The sequence below is a fragment of the Chelonoidis abingdonii genome, chromosome 2, assembly GCF_003597395.2.
Source record: "Chelonoidis abingdonii isolate Lonesome George chromosome 2, CheloAbing_2.0, whole genome shotgun sequence".
Lineage (NCBI taxonomy): Eukaryota > Metazoa > Chordata > Testudines > Testudinidae > Chelonoidis > Chelonoidis abingdonii.
In genome coordinates this window covers 298,235,917-298,251,686 of record NC_133770.1, presented here as the reverse complement: position 1 = coordinate 298,251,686, position 15,770 = coordinate 298,235,917, and the positions used below count along the sequence as shown (strand labels likewise).

Here is a 15,770-nt window from a genome sequence, read left to right as displayed (position 1 = left end):
GAGTCTTGGGGTCCCCCAGGGAAGGTTTTGGGGAAACCAGAGTGAGCCAGGCACTGGAATTCCTGGCTGGTGGCAGCGCTATCAGATCTAAGCTGGTAATTAAGCTTGAAGGTTTCATGCAGGCACCCACATTTTGGACGCTAAGGTTCAGAATTGGGACTTATGCTTTATGACAACAGGTCTAGCTGCTTCCAGTCTCTAACATGGTGGATAGGTCAAGATTGGTATTTTTCTTCATGGCATTGACAACCATGGAATTCTGAGTGCAGTGAGTAAAAAGAAATTCCAAGTCCTTGGCAGGACCATGGTATTTTTTGTCCGTCCACTTTCAAGTCAATGGAATGGACACTGGGGCTTGCCAGAGTACTTTTGCAGAATCGAGAAGGGCCTGGTTGATAGAGAGAGAGAGAGAGAGAGCACGAGCTATTTTGGAGGATGACAACATGTGCACGATGTTGAGTAGCTTTTGTTGTTCATCCTTCCCCTCCTCTAAAGGAATCTGAAGAGCATGTGCAAGCCTGCAAAACAATTTCTGAAAGTGTCTGGAGTCATCAGCTGCAGTAGGAGATGGAGACCTGATAGCCTCATTAGGAGGAGAAGAGAAGCAGCAGTGGAATTTCCTTCTCCTGCTCTTCTTCCTCCTCCAGTATGGGAAGAGGCGAGCGACCAGTGAGGTAGGCGAGAGACTGGTGAAGAAGGGGAAGGCCTTCAGATCTGGTCTGTGGAAGGGTTCCCAAACTGTTCTCCATACATGGCCCAAAGATCCCAGTATGGCCAAGTTTAAGGGAGTAGCACATGGGGTTGCATCCATACCGGTCCATACCAGGGGCCTGGTCCAATGGTAGATTGTCTCGAGTGGGACTTTGTTCTCCTCCTCTTCTACATCACCAGGGAAGGCAGGTGCCATCCTTGGTGAACGGCGATGTGATTCCGGCAATGAGGATGGCAGTGGATGTAGGTCATGTTCAAGTAGTGGGGGGACTCGGGCACCTCAGAGACAAACAGCTCTTTGAGATGTCAAAACTCCTGTGGAGGAAGGAAGAGCATTGCTGGCAGAGCTGATGGGGTTGAAGACTTTCCTGGTGCTGAGGACTTAGTTGGTGCTAAAAAGGATGTTGGCGCTAGTAGCGTTATCAGTGCTGACAATTCTGTTGGTGCTGTGAGTAGGTCTGGCTGGCACTGGTTTCAGAGGTCTTGCATCTCAGTCTTTAATGCCCAGAGCCAGTGCCGAGGGCTGCAAATCTGTTGGTTGATATCAGTACGAGACTTTCCAGGTCCCACCTATGTCCCCTCTCTGAGGATGTTGAGGCAACCGACCTTGCTGGGGATGGAGTTGTGTCAGGCGGCGTCTCAATGAGTGACAACGGAGCCCGTTTCCTCGGGTCAGAATGGGGAGGAGACTACTTTCTTCTGGAAGGACTCAGAGAATGGGTCAGTAGACCACCTAGTGGAGGGTGAGGGCCAGGGAGAGGAAATATCTGGGCTGGGTTCCAAAGCTGGACACAGTGATTTCTCCATGAAGAGAAGTCACAAGCGAATGTGCCAGTCTTTTCTGGCCCTGGCAGTGAGCACATTTTTGTGGGATGTATCCCATCTTCCCCAGGGAGCAAATGTACTGCAGGTGACCATCGTTACTGGAAAGGCATTCTGGCAGGACATGCCCCTCCTGAATCCAGGAGTGCCAGGCATGAGGGTGAGGGAAAATCTCCTCAGTTGGGAAGGGCAGGAAGCGGGAAACGAAAATCTAAACTATGAACTAAAGAGGTGGAGAATTTTTTTTTTTTTTTTTTAATTGGGAGTTCAGAAGTGTGGAAGTGGAAAAAGGGAATTTGGACACAGACATCTTAGTTTTCAACAGAATCGAGCAAGAGTCAAGCTAATTCCAACTCTTATAATGCGAGACTTTAAGGCAGGGCCTGGGCGAGTGGAAAAACTGTAAGAGATGCTTTTTGATCTTGTGTTAGATAAGAATGGAACACAGACTGTAGCAGGAACTACTGAGAAAAGTAAGACATCAGGAAGGAATATGTATAAACAAGATGTGGCTGTTGATCATTATTGTATGCAACAAAAAGGTATAAATGCTTGCCCTAACTGTTTATCTGGGGGAGACCTGCCTCGGGAGGGGGGGAAACTCTGTCCGTGCGCTCTCTCCCCCTTGCAATTGCTTGAGAATAAACACTGCCTCTGACTTGCTGCAAACTACCTAACAGCGAAGACTGCGTTTTCTTCCACAGAAGGAAAGAACTAACAAACTGCAAACAACAAGTAAGGCATTATCAACGGTAACGGAGAAGCTGGTCTGGGCCAGAATCCGCAGCAGAGCCTAAGGTGGTAGAGAAGGAATTGGGGGGCAGCTGGAACCCACAGCGCTACATACACACACGCACGTCCTGTTCACAGCATGAGACAGAGGAGATGCCCATGTGCAGTCCAACAGCCACGGCTAATGAAGATCTCCAAAGCCGGGTGCAGGGGGTGCTGCCGCACACAAGGTGGAACACTCATAGTGACATCATTTAGAGAAGAACCATGACTCTTCCTCCTGGATGTCTTTAGCTGACCCGGACCTGGCTGTCTTTTGAGGTTCTTGGCAATGACAGTGCAGTATTATCAGTAACTTCATCCTCACAGTCCGAGTCTAATATTCATGTGCATTTAACCAAAGTCATTGGTCTGGTGTCTGTTCTTTCCACTGCATTTTGCAAAATGTTTCCTCGTGCAATCTGCTTACCTGATCATTTTTTCTTTGCCATTTCTGCATCTAAGAAACACTGACATCTTCATAACTTTCTCAAAATAGCCATGAATTGGGTCAGGTGGTGGTCCACTTTTGCTCAAGTTGAAATATTTTGACTTGAGTTCCTGTATTGAATTCAGCTGCATGCCAGCAGCCACATCAAAAGACAGTACTGGACTTGACAGTTAGTTGCAGTTTACCTCAAACTAAAGTGTTGGAATCTGGGAATTCCCCCTTCTTTGTTTAGCTATGAAAAATTACATGTTTATTTACCAAACAAAGGGAATTCCCAGATTCCAGAGTTTCAGTTTGAGGTAGCCAAGGCAATAGTACACAGTTTTAGGCTGAGGATTTTATGGCTCTTATTTCTTTTCATTAAAATTAAACAGACCACATTACTGCGAAATCATCATCAATTGCTAAATATTTTTTAGTAATGAGCATTAGTATATTCTAATAATAATTCTATTTTTTCCAGTATGAACTGGTATTTACCAGCATCCTGTCTTAAATTCATTTTTCCATGTGAAACTGCCAACTGAGTAGATGCTTCAACTTTTTGAATCTCAACTTTAAACCATTAAAGCACACTATATATTTTGACATGTGATGGTGACAAAGTAAATACCCTTGAACTCTAATAAGTTCTCAAGCAGCATATTTCTTACTTTGCCTAGCTGCAAACTGTGATCTTTATTGATGGAAACAGTCATCAGTTTGTGTGCGTACAGTGAAATCAAGGTTTCCCCAACATTTACCAATAATGCTTCGAAGCCTAATGCTAAGACACCTCCCGCTTAAGTTTTGGGTTCCATTACAGGCTCCCAGCCCAATCCAACTCCCATTACATCCTGTGAAAGAAACCCATTGAATGCAGTGCAAGAAGGTCATTAAAGTGAGTCCAACTCTGAAAAGCACCTACACTTAGCGCTTCTCCCGGGGTGTATTCAGAGTGATAACTGCCAACTTCAGTGTTTGCAGCAAACTTTCCTGGTTTTGCCTCCAGTTAGCTTTGGAGAGCCAACACCACTACATTAGAGAGCTGGATTCCACTCTGGCTCATGCATCACCAGCAGTATTTGTAACTAAGCACTGAGTGCAGTACTTTTATTGTTGGCTATATGCAAGCCAGAAAGAGCCCAGTCTGGCTCTCTGATCCTACGGGCCCTTGCAGCATTGGCAGTTAGAAAAACTTCTTTAGTGTACAAAATAAGCAGATGTAATGTGGAGTTATTGAGACAAGAACACAGGACCCCATAAAATGCCATTTTTTCTTACACATACAGTCACTGGAGAACGTCTGTTACTCTGCCCCCGAAAGAAGCTGTAGGGTCTGCTTCTACCATAGAATTTCCAAGCAGAAGAGTTAAAGTGAAAGGATTCTCTTCATTTTCATACTGGGCTCTGAGGCACTAGAGCTGTCAACAGGTTCAGGAAGACAGAGCTACATCCAGTCATGTTTGGAAGGGTCTCTGCAACCAGAAAGGCTAAAAACTTTTTGGTTTCATTTGGTTTTAAATGACAGCTTAATTTCTACAGAAATCTATGGACTTAATTCAAGGAAAAGGAGAGGGAGTACACACATTTTTCATGCCCTAGTCCTATCCTTAAGACAGCAAAGCAGGACTGAGGTGTTGAGAAGTGAGACAATAAGCCTCCAAGAAACCTTGCCTGATAAATATCCCCCATATCTGGCTGATGTAGGATTTATAGTTAAAAGTTTGACTATGAAAAGGGAGACACCTGGCATGTTCCAGTCACAGCATCCCAGAAGAGGCCCCTTTCAAGCCACCACCATGGAAAAGGCAGAGCTGGGGCAGGGTGGGTGTTGAGGGCTTGTTGAAGTATTGAGAAACCATCTTCAAGCATGCTGTCCACAGAGAGAAATAGTGGGATTACAGTGGGGCTTTTCATGCATCAAACCTTGTCTCCTGGCTAATGCCGTACAAGGTTGACTAGGCTGAGGGAGTTACCCAGTTTCCTTCGCTCCTCCGGGTCTTGTAGTACAAGACGAAGTGATGGTCCCTCCGGCATGGTGACATGAAACTGGACAAAAGCCTTTTCGTGCTCTGGGAAGTCAGCTTCAGAGACGGCTGTGTGAAACAAGCAGGCATACATAGGCTCAGTGGAATAGTCAAAGCATTACTCATTCATGAATAGCTGGAAATTCCCAGGCAGATGAGAGAAGAACCTGGATAGCCTATCTGCAGCAGCACTTGGATCTACATTGCTCCAGCAGTTTAGAGAATGGATGTTTTTAATTACACTACAGCCTCTGTGCAAATGGATCCAAATGGAGAGCATGGAGCCTGTGTATTTAATGGGGCAGCCTACAAAAATCACCAAATGTATGAAAAATTTCAAGTTTTTGCACCAGCTCTAGGGTTTATACTGCACCCATCACTGTGGTATCTGGGCACCTTCTAGTTCGCCCAGTTGCCTTAGGTCCTTTTTAAAGCAGACATGAATGAAAAAAATAAATAAATAAATAAATAAATAATGTGTCCTAGGTATATATGCCAAAGTCATAAATACAGAGGGCATGGATACACTGCAATCAGGAGGGGTGATCGCAGCACACAGACACAGGCAAACTAGCTTTGGACTAGCCAGGGTAACAGTAGCAGCGGAGCCAGGGCACCATGGGTGGCGGGACAAGCTAGCCACTCCAGTATGTGCCATTGGTCCTGGACAGACTTGGACTTGGGAGGCTGGCCCATGCCACCCCACCTCTGCTGCCACAGCTGCGCTGCTGCTACTTGGGCTAAATCAAAGCACAGTCCTGGTGAGGCTGAAACAAGGCTTGTCACAAGCCCTTCGAGCAGCAGATCTAGTCAGTTTGTGTTGGCTTTTTTTGTAACTAGCCCCTGGCCAAAGCTGTGGCTAATCTTTTCAGGTCTGGATGACCTTCAGGATTATAGCATAATCTCCTCTCTAGGGAACAGGAGGTGATAACGAGAGATTGGGAGGGCTCATGACCAACAGAAATGCTTAAACAAAAATAATAATCAAAATCAAGCCAGCATGTTCCCAGAACACTAACGGGAAGCTACTGCTGAAGCCTGTTGAATCTGAAGTCAGCCCTACGTCATGCTGGCATTATGGATACTGATTCTTTCTGTGCAAGTACTGTACCAGCCGGGGATTAATCTTGGCATAAAGAGTTTATTGATGGCCTGCTGTACTGGCTAAGGATTTGTTACTCTGAACAACAGGGCTAGATTATACCTAGGGAGAGAACAAAATGCTGTGGCATCTGAACTGCAGACACACGTCGTCTTCCCAAAAGCCAAAATGGGCATGATGTGGCAGTGTAGGGACTCTCCTGTTGATTCCTGCTTCCCCCCTCCCACCCCTTAACCAGCCTTACTGTTAGGACAGTCACTACAAAAGCCACACACATTTGAGTGCTTAGAAAAACGCTTGCTTTGACCCTGCTGCCCTGTAACGATGCCGGTCGTTATACCATCCTCACCTGCTACTCCTACAACAGTCTCCAAGCTTCCCATCCCCACCCCCCATAATCCCCTATTCATGGAGCTTCCTCCCAACTCGGGCCCACTAACCCAACACCCGCTCCTCATTCTGATTGCTAAAGACTCGCTTTCTTCTGTGACACCCGTGTGGAACGAGCCAATAAAGAAGAGCTGGGGGGGGCGGGGGGGAGACAGTAGAAAGATGACAACTGAACCACAGATATGCACGCACACCCCTGAAATGACCGCATTGCTGCAACCCTCTTCCTTCCTCACCTTACCCCTCCCTACCACTTCTTAGGCAGTACTCCACATGTGGGGTTAGAGTGTAAGCGTTCTGGGATAGAAACCAGGCCTGACTATCTTGTAAAGCACATTGGGTGGGTCCCACAGAGATGTGCTGGGAAGGATCCTAGGCCACGTCTATACGACGTGCCATTTTGGCGCGTTAAAATCGAAAGCTCGGAGTTCGATATATCGCGTCTCGTCTAGACGGAGATATATCGAACCCAGAGCGCGCTTACATCGATTCTGGAACTCCACCAAAACAAACGGAGTTCCGGATTCGACATGGCGAGCCGCGCACATCGATTCGGCGCGGTGAAGACGGGTGAGTAACTCGATTTTAGATATTCGATTTCAGCTACGCTATTCTCGTAGCTGAAATTGCGTATCTAAAATTGATTTTCACGCGTCGTGTAGATGGGGCCCTAGTCTCAGCACTTCACCAGCTGGTGCTGTGCTGTCTCCTTGGGCCTGCAGGGGCCACTAAGGGCCAGACTCCTAATTGCCATATTGTCAGCGCCGCCTCCCTCTCCTGCTGAGCAGGAAGCAGCAGTGGCAGCCTGGGCCAGAGCCAAGTGTGGAACGCACCGTGCCCCAACCCCTTGTTCATCGACTGCTCAGTCAGTTGGCGATCGTCACACTGGCCATCGGTGAGAAACGCCACTGGCCAAACCCTGCCAACCTGACCTGAACCAAAGAGTGTCAAGTTATTTGCATACGCAACTCAAACCCCACATTTGTAGTCAGCTCCTGTTGATTTGTAAGGGTCTAATCCTCTCTTCAAGTGCTCCCTCTGCTTGATGAGATGAAGGGATCCGAACAGGGATCTGTTATCTCTCAGGTAAGTGTCCGAACCAATAGAGTAATTCTCTCTCTTTGTCATGCTCAATTAAATGACTAGATCATTTAAATATTAATTAAAGTGGAACAACTTCAATAGCAGAGAGTGACGGAGACCCACATCAGAATATCCTTTAACCCACTGGTTTGGAGACTCGCCTGCAAGATAGTAGATCCCTATTCAAATCCCTTCTTGTCAGGCAGAGCGTAGTCTTGAACAGGGGGGCATCTCCCACATTCTGAGTGAGTACATTAACCACAGGGACAAAGGTTATAGAGGAGGTTACCCTCCATCCCACCCCCGCTATTTTACATGGAGTTAGACAGCTTCTGATGAGGCCCCATATGTGACCCAGGCAACCAAATGCCAGTCTCTGTTAGTGATTCAATAACCGGGGGGAGAACAGGAATCAAACTTGGAGACGGGTGAAGCTTAGAACACACCCCTCTTGTTGGCTTTGTGGATCGCATTCTAAAGGTACCTATCTAACCATTTATTATGTAGGCTTTGTAGATCCCAGCGTTTTTCCTGTCATTTTCTTGGCACCCTGAAGTTAAGTGTTGTGATCCTCAGTGTTGCAGTGTCTAAGCCCCCTTTGTGGAGCTGTGCCATTGTAAAAGGATTACTTACACCTTGATTTTTGAAATGTACGTTTTCTGAAGTCAGCTGTTTATACTACTGTACTGTCTAGAGGCCCCAAACAAGATTGGTGCTCCACTGTGCAAGGCATTGTGTATATACACAACAGACAAGCCAGACAGAAGGTGAGAGAAAAGAAATATTCTCCATTTAACAGATGGGGAATGGAGAGACACCCTGTCCTCAGTTTCAGATTAAGTGAGGTTACAGACAGTTCTGTTTATGTTAAAACGTCCCACAAGGCACTATGCTTCCTGCATTATTATTTCTGTGTCCCCTTCGTTTTTGCTCATGTCCCACATTTGAACCTTGAGGGGCCAAGTGCTGAGCTGTTGCTTTGATGAATGCTACATAGAGAAGCAAGATAAACAAGCGTTTAGGTGACAGCACAGCCACCTTTGGGCTGCAGGTCAGCTGTAGGACTGATACTCACAGGGGCAGTCACAAAGTGCAACGGCAGCATAGTAGTGGGAGAGGGCCTTGAAATGCTCAGACTTGACATGGACCATGGTGGCCCATGAGAAAGGTACATAATCCTTCACGTGAGCCTGGGTCATGGTCTGATGCACCAATGAGTAGACTTCTTCAACCTGCAACCATCAAAACACAGGCTATTAATGAGAAGGTTCCAATCAGATACCAGTTTAACTGTGAAACTGTGGATTAAAAACAAAGAACAGCCATACTGGGTCAGACCAATGGTCCATCTAGCCCAGAGGACCTACAGCATTAATGATCCCAAACCAAGATATCACCCTAGCTTCACCCTGAAATGTCATCTTAGTAGAGCTGTAAGACTCTTCAGAAAATAGGGAGGGCTCTATGGAGTCATGGCTGGAGGGTCAACATCTTTTAAACACCCAATATATTCCTGGTCTATATTTAGCACCCAGGTGGGAGTTTAACAGTACATGTGGAGAGCAGTGCCAGACACTTTAGAGGGAGTGAAGAGAACAGGATATTGACTGATCCATTCCTGTCACACAGTTCCAGTCACAAGATTGTTTCAGCTAATGACTCGTGTGACTTAGCCCCAATTCTCAGAGGATTCCTTATTTTTTGGAAATGTAAATATTGTTAAATCTTAATCCATAACTGCTCAGCTCATGATTGAGGTGTGGAGTACCCAGGAAACCAATGGCTGCCCCTCCTGATAGCTGTGTTTAATGGTTGCATTTCACCCAGTGGAGCAATGAGTGTGCACAGCCTGCAATGCCTCCCTTGCTCATTGCAGCAATGACAGCTCCATGTAGTCCCATCCCTTCCCACTGCTTCCCCACAGGGCATGCCTCATCCCCCCAAGCCAGCTGGGCTTCCTCCTAGACCTCCCCTTGCTCAAGGGTTCTGCCTGTCCCTCCCTGCTGGTTTTCTTCTCTTCCCACCACACCCCAGATGGCTCTGCTAAGTAAAGCCACAGGAGATGAGTAGCTTTGCTGGGTTCAAACAGAAGCTGTGCAGAGATGTGTACCCTGGCTGCTTCTTGTGCAATCTGCAGCTGAGTGAAGAAGTCATTCTGGGCGCTGGTCAGGGTGACCTTCTCAAAGACACACTCTTGCACCTGCGCAATCATCAGTCGCACAAGCATGTTCAGCGAGGCAGTGCTCATGTCCAGGCTAGGGGCGTTGGAGAAGTTCTCCTTCAGGTAGTTAAAGGCACCTGCATGAATAGAAGCAGCTGGAGAGAGAGATTGCAAAAGACTCTTCTGCTTACAATTCTAAAATCAAGTGGAGACTGGCAAATGTAGATAGTGAGCATCACCACCACCACTCAGTGGGATTAGCAGAGCAGTAGACGATGGCCACTGATATGCCTGGCACATGCCATTGCTCGGACTCATTCTCAGTGCTCTCCAAACTCTGCCTCACTTTGGTATGTTGCTCCTGCCTGCCTCGACTGTATGTGCTCTAGAGACTCCGTCAGTGCTTAAGCTGCTCCACATCATGGGCGAGAGCTGAGCAGAATGTGCTGGTGAAGTCAAAGTCTGATTCTGGTAAATGAGTGCAACTGTCTAAAGAGCTCAGATCAGAGGCAACACCAGTCACACATGCCTCAGAACAACGCATTCTCCATATTGGTTACGATGTCTTCTCACAGGGTCAGGATTGAGAGATGCATTAGCAAAACTTGGGATGTGATGGGTTATTAGCCTAGTACTATAGCAGGGCGGGGGGCTACAGGTCAGGATTAGGGGGCACTGGCCAGGCTCAGTGCATCTACAAAACATATGCTCAATAACTCCAAAGTCTCTCACATGAAATGAGCAACAAGTCATCCTCCCACCATTTTTTCCTGAAGAACCCTCCCCCCAAAATACAGAATCACCAAGAAAGCTCTAAACAGCTAACTCACCAGCTGCCTTTTGAAAAGCATCTATAGCTCGGTCAACTCCTTGCAGGGTTGTGCGATCCTGCCGTGCCCCAATCTGGGTATGCAGAGCTCCAATGTTGAAGAGCACACTTCCCTTCTCAAAAGCCAGAGCGCGCTGATGAGAAGGGACTCCGGTTAGCGAGTCATACCTAGAGACAGAGGGGAGAAGACAAATTTGTAGCTTAAAATGCAGATTTGCCAGTATGCACTGGAGCATGATTTATAAGCCTACCAAAAGGGGAACAGACTTTTCAGCAGCTTGAAAAGCCACTCACTCTCAATGCCTATATTGGTAGAAGGGCTAGCCACAGAGATGAGACCTGAAATTTCATACAGTTCAAGGCCAGAAGGGAACACTGTGATCATCTAGCCTGACTTCCTCTGGAACACAAGCCAGAGAATTGCCCCAACATAATTCCTAGAGCAGACCTTTTAGAAAAGTATCCAAGCTTGATTTGAAAATTGTCAGCAGTGGACAATCCACCACAAAGGGAATAATGCCATTGCACAGCGTTCCACAGGGCAGTTTATGACTTGGTGCCTGTCAGACCTGAAAACATCTAAATAAGATCTGGCATGAACAAGGAGGCCTCCGGGGCATTGATGTTTAAAAACCACAAGCCTCTTTCCATTTATTATGCTGTGGATTCCTTTGTTGCTCACTGTGTGTTCATGTTTTGCTCAATTTGAAATAGAAACTATGAATGCTGTGATCACACTTTGCATTGACTGTACAGCACATGCTGGAAAAGATCTCAATGCACTTACAGACAGCAATGAGGATACAATGCCCTTAAAGATATATGAGCATTACAATCCTCATTTTGCAGTCTTCACTGAGTTTAAGTGATTTGCCTAAGGTCACATGGAATGTAGTGCTGGAACCCAGATCTTTATGTTAATATCCCCAACTTCTGGTGATGAGGACAGAGAGAAAAAGATGGATTTTTAAAAATATTTTAGAGGAACAAGCTCTACAGAGGGCCTGGGCATCTGGATCTATTTACCCTCAGCCCCCAATATCAGCAATATTAAGACCACACACACACACAGACACACACACACACACACACTTAAAAGGTCAGAACAAAAAAAACCCTCACTAACCAGTGAAAGAAGATGCCCAAGTTTTTATTGGGAGGGAAGAATCTGTTGTCAAGAAAGTAAAGCTGGTTGTAATATTCCATCAGAAGTTCTAGCCCTGCCTCGTTCCGGCTGGGAGTCCGCATGGCCTGTGAAAGAGGAGGGAAAAAAGTAACACATACAGCTGTGGCTTTTAGACATCAAGAGCAGCAAAACAGTGGCAAGCACACAAACAATTAATGGGAGACACTCCCTGCTGATCAGAGACACATCACTCAGTGCACTTCAGCACTATTCTGAGGGCACAGAAGTGAGATTTAAGAGGTGCAGAGGCCTTGCCTTTGGCACAGGGGGATGAAATTCATCCCAAATAAACATATCTGAGGTTCTTTTACCGTGATAGAAAATGACAGAACACCGAATGAGGCAAGAATCCTGGGGTGGGGTGGGGTGGAGGGAAAAAATGTATATGATCATAATTAAAGTCTGAGCCTATACACTTTGACATAGGAGGGCTGAAGTAAGATTTACTGGCAAAGCATCTCCTAACTTTTGAGTGTTTGACTTTGAAAGCTTAACCTCCTTTTAATACAAGTTTTTGGATCCAACCATACAGGTCCATAGCTGGCACCACTTCACTCATATGAAGCCTAAGATGAGAGGAAATGCAAGTTAGAGAATGTTCAACTCTGGGCTGGATTATTAAAATTGACCTCAGCAAACTGAAAGCTAATGTTATGTTCTTATGTTATGCTCTAAGGGTGTTTTTATTGCAGCCTTGCTAATCTACCAAAGCTTGGGAAAAATAGATCTTATCAAATGCAGGAGTGGGAAGCAGCTCATTTTGGCTTCAAAAGGCAAGTTGAGATGACAGATTTTAATAGATATGGGGTGGAACCATACAGCTCCATTATTAACAGATCCAAAATTAGTCTTTTTCCATTCTAGCACTGGGCTTTTCTGCTGTAAGCTGTCAGAGGTTCAGATGGTAGAGTGATATTTTAGATAAATAATTCTGACGGTTGAACCATGGTCCAATTTTAATCTTTGCTCACTAGGGCCCTAATCCTAAAGTTTGACTCATGACAACAGACTCTTGCACCAATACAGTATTTTGTAACCTATAAACTGAAGTTGCAACTTTTCCAACATGTGCTCCAGGGAATCCCATACCCCAACAATATAAAGTACACAAAGCACTACAGAACACCTCTTGAAGGTACGTGTAAAGATCACCCATAGAATTAATGATTTGCCAAGATGACCCATCTTCTTCCTGAATCAGCCAAAACAGGGTGGATTTTTGTTTTTAAACATGAGGAGCACAAACCTGCCGCAGCTCCATGAGCTCTTTGATTTCCTTTTCAAATGAGATGCCATCTTCTCCATAATGTTCACAGATGAGATCCTGGAAAAGGGAGCGTAAGGGGAGAGACAGGGGAAAAATAGAAGCTTTTGGTTTAGTTTGTTGGGTGAGTTCTATGGCTACTGAACAAGCAACTGATCATCTCTCTTAGCAAAGGAGTAGATGCCTTTTATAAACACATGGCAAACAATGCCAGGAGACAGTTCTGCAGTTCTACCACACTCCCTAACCCTTAAAAGTGTCAAACAAAACAAATGTTTATGCACAGGGGCTCCCGGAGAACTGGTTGGGCTCCCATCTACAACAGATTTTGGGACAGTTCTTTGGTAGCTTTTCCACTGTTTTCATCCCCTCGGTAAGTAAAAGCCCAGGGGACGTGATCTGGCCTATTATTTGCAAGGCTTTATAAACTGGTGTTACTGACATACACAGGCCTTTTGACAATGGGTCCCCTGTTCTCTGCAAACAACTCATCTCAGACCTGAGAAAATACCTATATCAAATACATCACTTACAGGGTATTTGTCCATAAAGGATAACATGTAAAGTCTCTGTTGAAAGCTTGCAACATATAAATGTTCATAATCATAGCATGATGTATGTACATGCGATATTTAAGGAATAATGTAACTATGCTGAAGTTTATGCCTTTATGTTCTTAAAGTTAAAAGGAGTCAGAAGGATGACAGCTGATTCATTCAAGTGGGAGGTGCCATCCCACCTTAGTCAGCATGTCAACTCAAATAACTTTAAGCAGGCTTACCTTTAATGGGGCCATTAAATCCATTTCCTTAGTCTCCTTCAGCCCCAAAGGAATCATAGGGACGCTGATAGATTCACTAAAAAGATGACAGACAAGCAAAGTTTATATTTCCAGTCACTATTATCTTATATGCGTAAAGGATCCTCATGCTTCAGGCCAGAAATGATCATCAGCTGGGGTCAGGAAGAAATGTTACCCCTGATTAGAATGGCAAAAGGTGCAGTATGTGGGGTTTAATTTTCTCTGGAACAGTCACTACTGGCCAGTGTGAGAGACTAGTTGGGTCATTAATATGATCCGTTGGGGGCATTTCTTATATTCTTCTCTGGTCTACTTCAATGGCAGCCCAAATGCTATAGGCCTGAGTGTCTCCAGTTAACGGTCACTTCACCATGGTGCTGACCATGATTTCATTAAAGTTAAAGACAAAACTCCCACCTGACTTACAAAGGACCAGGCTGTGAAGGAGCACACAGAAGCCAGACACGAACGTTTTCAGCTGTGAAGGTAGTTTTGAAAGAACTCACATCAGGAACAGCATTTTACTTCACGAGGGCTTTGGGCGCATGTTTTTCAGTGCATGGGTAAGAATCTAGTGCTTTTAGGTTGCTATTTTGAATTTTAAAAAAGCAGCCAAAAGATCAGAAGCTGAATTGGCTGCTATGGTCTAAAGCAGGGGTTCTCAAACTGGGGGTCGGGACCCTGAAAGGAGGTCACGAGATTATTACATGGAGGTGTCGTGAGCTGTCAGCCTCCACCCTAAACCCTGCTTTTCCTCCAGCATTTATAATGGTGTTATATATTTAAAAGTGTTTTTAATTTATATGGGGGGGAGAGGGGTCACACTCAGAAGCTTGCTACGTTAAAGGAGTCACCATTACAAAAGTTTGAGAACCACTGGTCTAAAGTGTCTTAATGAACAGCTCTTGGGAGACAGGCGAAGATCTGAGCAAAGATCAGGGACCCAGCAACTCCTGGGTTTCAATCCCAGTTTTGACACTTAAGTGACGTGCCAAAGGGGGTGGAAATCAGGATGGCTTAGGTTCCTGCCATCTATAAAATGGGGATTTAACATTGGCCAACAATCACAGGATCAGTTAATGTTTGTGAAGCACTCTGAAGATGAGAAGTGTTCATTATTGTGTGCCTTGTAAACCATTAACATCATCAACATTTAAAAAGAGGGTTTCTGTCAAGTAGCTCAGGGCTAGCATTTCAATGGTTACAAGACAACTATCAAGCCAGGGCTGCCTTTTAACATTTGAAAAATCTGAATTTTAATTCCATGTCTTTGTAGCAGCAGCAGGTCACTGGGCCTGCAGTACATTATAGTTTGGCAAAGAGACCACCCCAGTCTAGGTTCAGATCAGGTTGCAGCAAAGCTCAAGCCTCTGAACACTAAAACCAGGAACTCCTATGCTGGGAAAGTTCAGATTGTGACCTGGATACCAAATCTCTGTATTTGGAAGCATTTGGATCCAGAGGCTTGGTTTTGCCCATTAGAGATACAGGGCCCAATTCTGCACTCTGCTGTAATTCCATTGATTTGCAAAGTAGAGCAACTCCTAGTCACCAGGTGTGAGAGGCCCCCAAAAGTCCAGCCCTTGATTAGCAAGGTTTGGTTTGGAATCCTCTCCCTCCCCTCCCCTCCCCTCCATCTCTAGAGAGTATTAACCAAATACAAGTGCCCCTTCAAAGTCCACGGTTATATCTCTGTGACGTTATTGATATAAACTGGGACCATATAGAACATGGGTTGCAACCAAGGTCCTGTAGTGGCACCAAATCTTATGTAAAGGGGGTCATATAAGGTGTCTAAGACCAGGTTATGGGTTACTGGTTATGATTATGCTGTCTGTATGTCTGTATCATTTTGTAGTTGAAGTTATAAGTATTGGCTGTATACTGTCTGTATTTCAATTTGGTGCTGCAGTTCTGGGACAGATCCCAGATAAGTTGGTGTTAGCTCTGCTTAACCTGCTTGATGGCCCATTAAGGACCATCAGCTACACAACTGACCCATTGAGAGGAGGCAGATACACCTTGTAACTCAGCAAAGTATGCAGAGACTTGCCAATGTGACTCCAGACTCCATTTTGCTGTAACTTTCCACAGTAAGAACAAAGACATGTTCTTACACCTGGAAAAACCTATATAAGGCTGATGCCTCATCTCCATCCTGTCTTCAATCCTGCTTCATACCTCTGGAG

General features: G+C 45.4%; 1 protein-coding gene across 3 annotated transcripts in view; it reads right to left on the bottom strand.

The window, feature by feature from the left end:
- The window catches only part of RHPN1 (rhophilin Rho GTPase binding protein 1), a 58,738-nt gene that overhangs the window by 18,138 nt on the left and 24,830 nt on the right, over nucleotides 1-15,770 (bottom strand). For 2 of the 3 annotated variants that reach the window (XM_032763248.2, XM_032763247.2), the window contains exons 4-10: nucleotides 13,561-13,636; nucleotides 12,762-12,839; nucleotides 11,456-11,580; nucleotides 10,331-10,497; nucleotides 9,450-9,637; nucleotides 8,415-8,571; nucleotides 4,714-4,833 (exon numbers count right to left, since the gene is read on the bottom strand). In XM_032763248.2, coding sequence (XP_032619139.1) covers nucleotides 4,714-4,833; nucleotides 8,415-8,571; nucleotides 9,450-9,637; nucleotides 10,331-10,497; nucleotides 11,456-11,580; nucleotides 12,762-12,839; nucleotides 13,561-13,636 — 911 coding nt within the window. The remainder of the gene's footprint in view (nucleotides 1-4,713; nucleotides 4,834-8,414; nucleotides 8,572-9,449; nucleotides 9,638-10,330; nucleotides 10,498-11,455; nucleotides 11,581-12,761; nucleotides 12,840-13,560; nucleotides 13,637-15,770) is intronic. The other variant, XM_032763249.2, reaches the window with a different exon arrangement.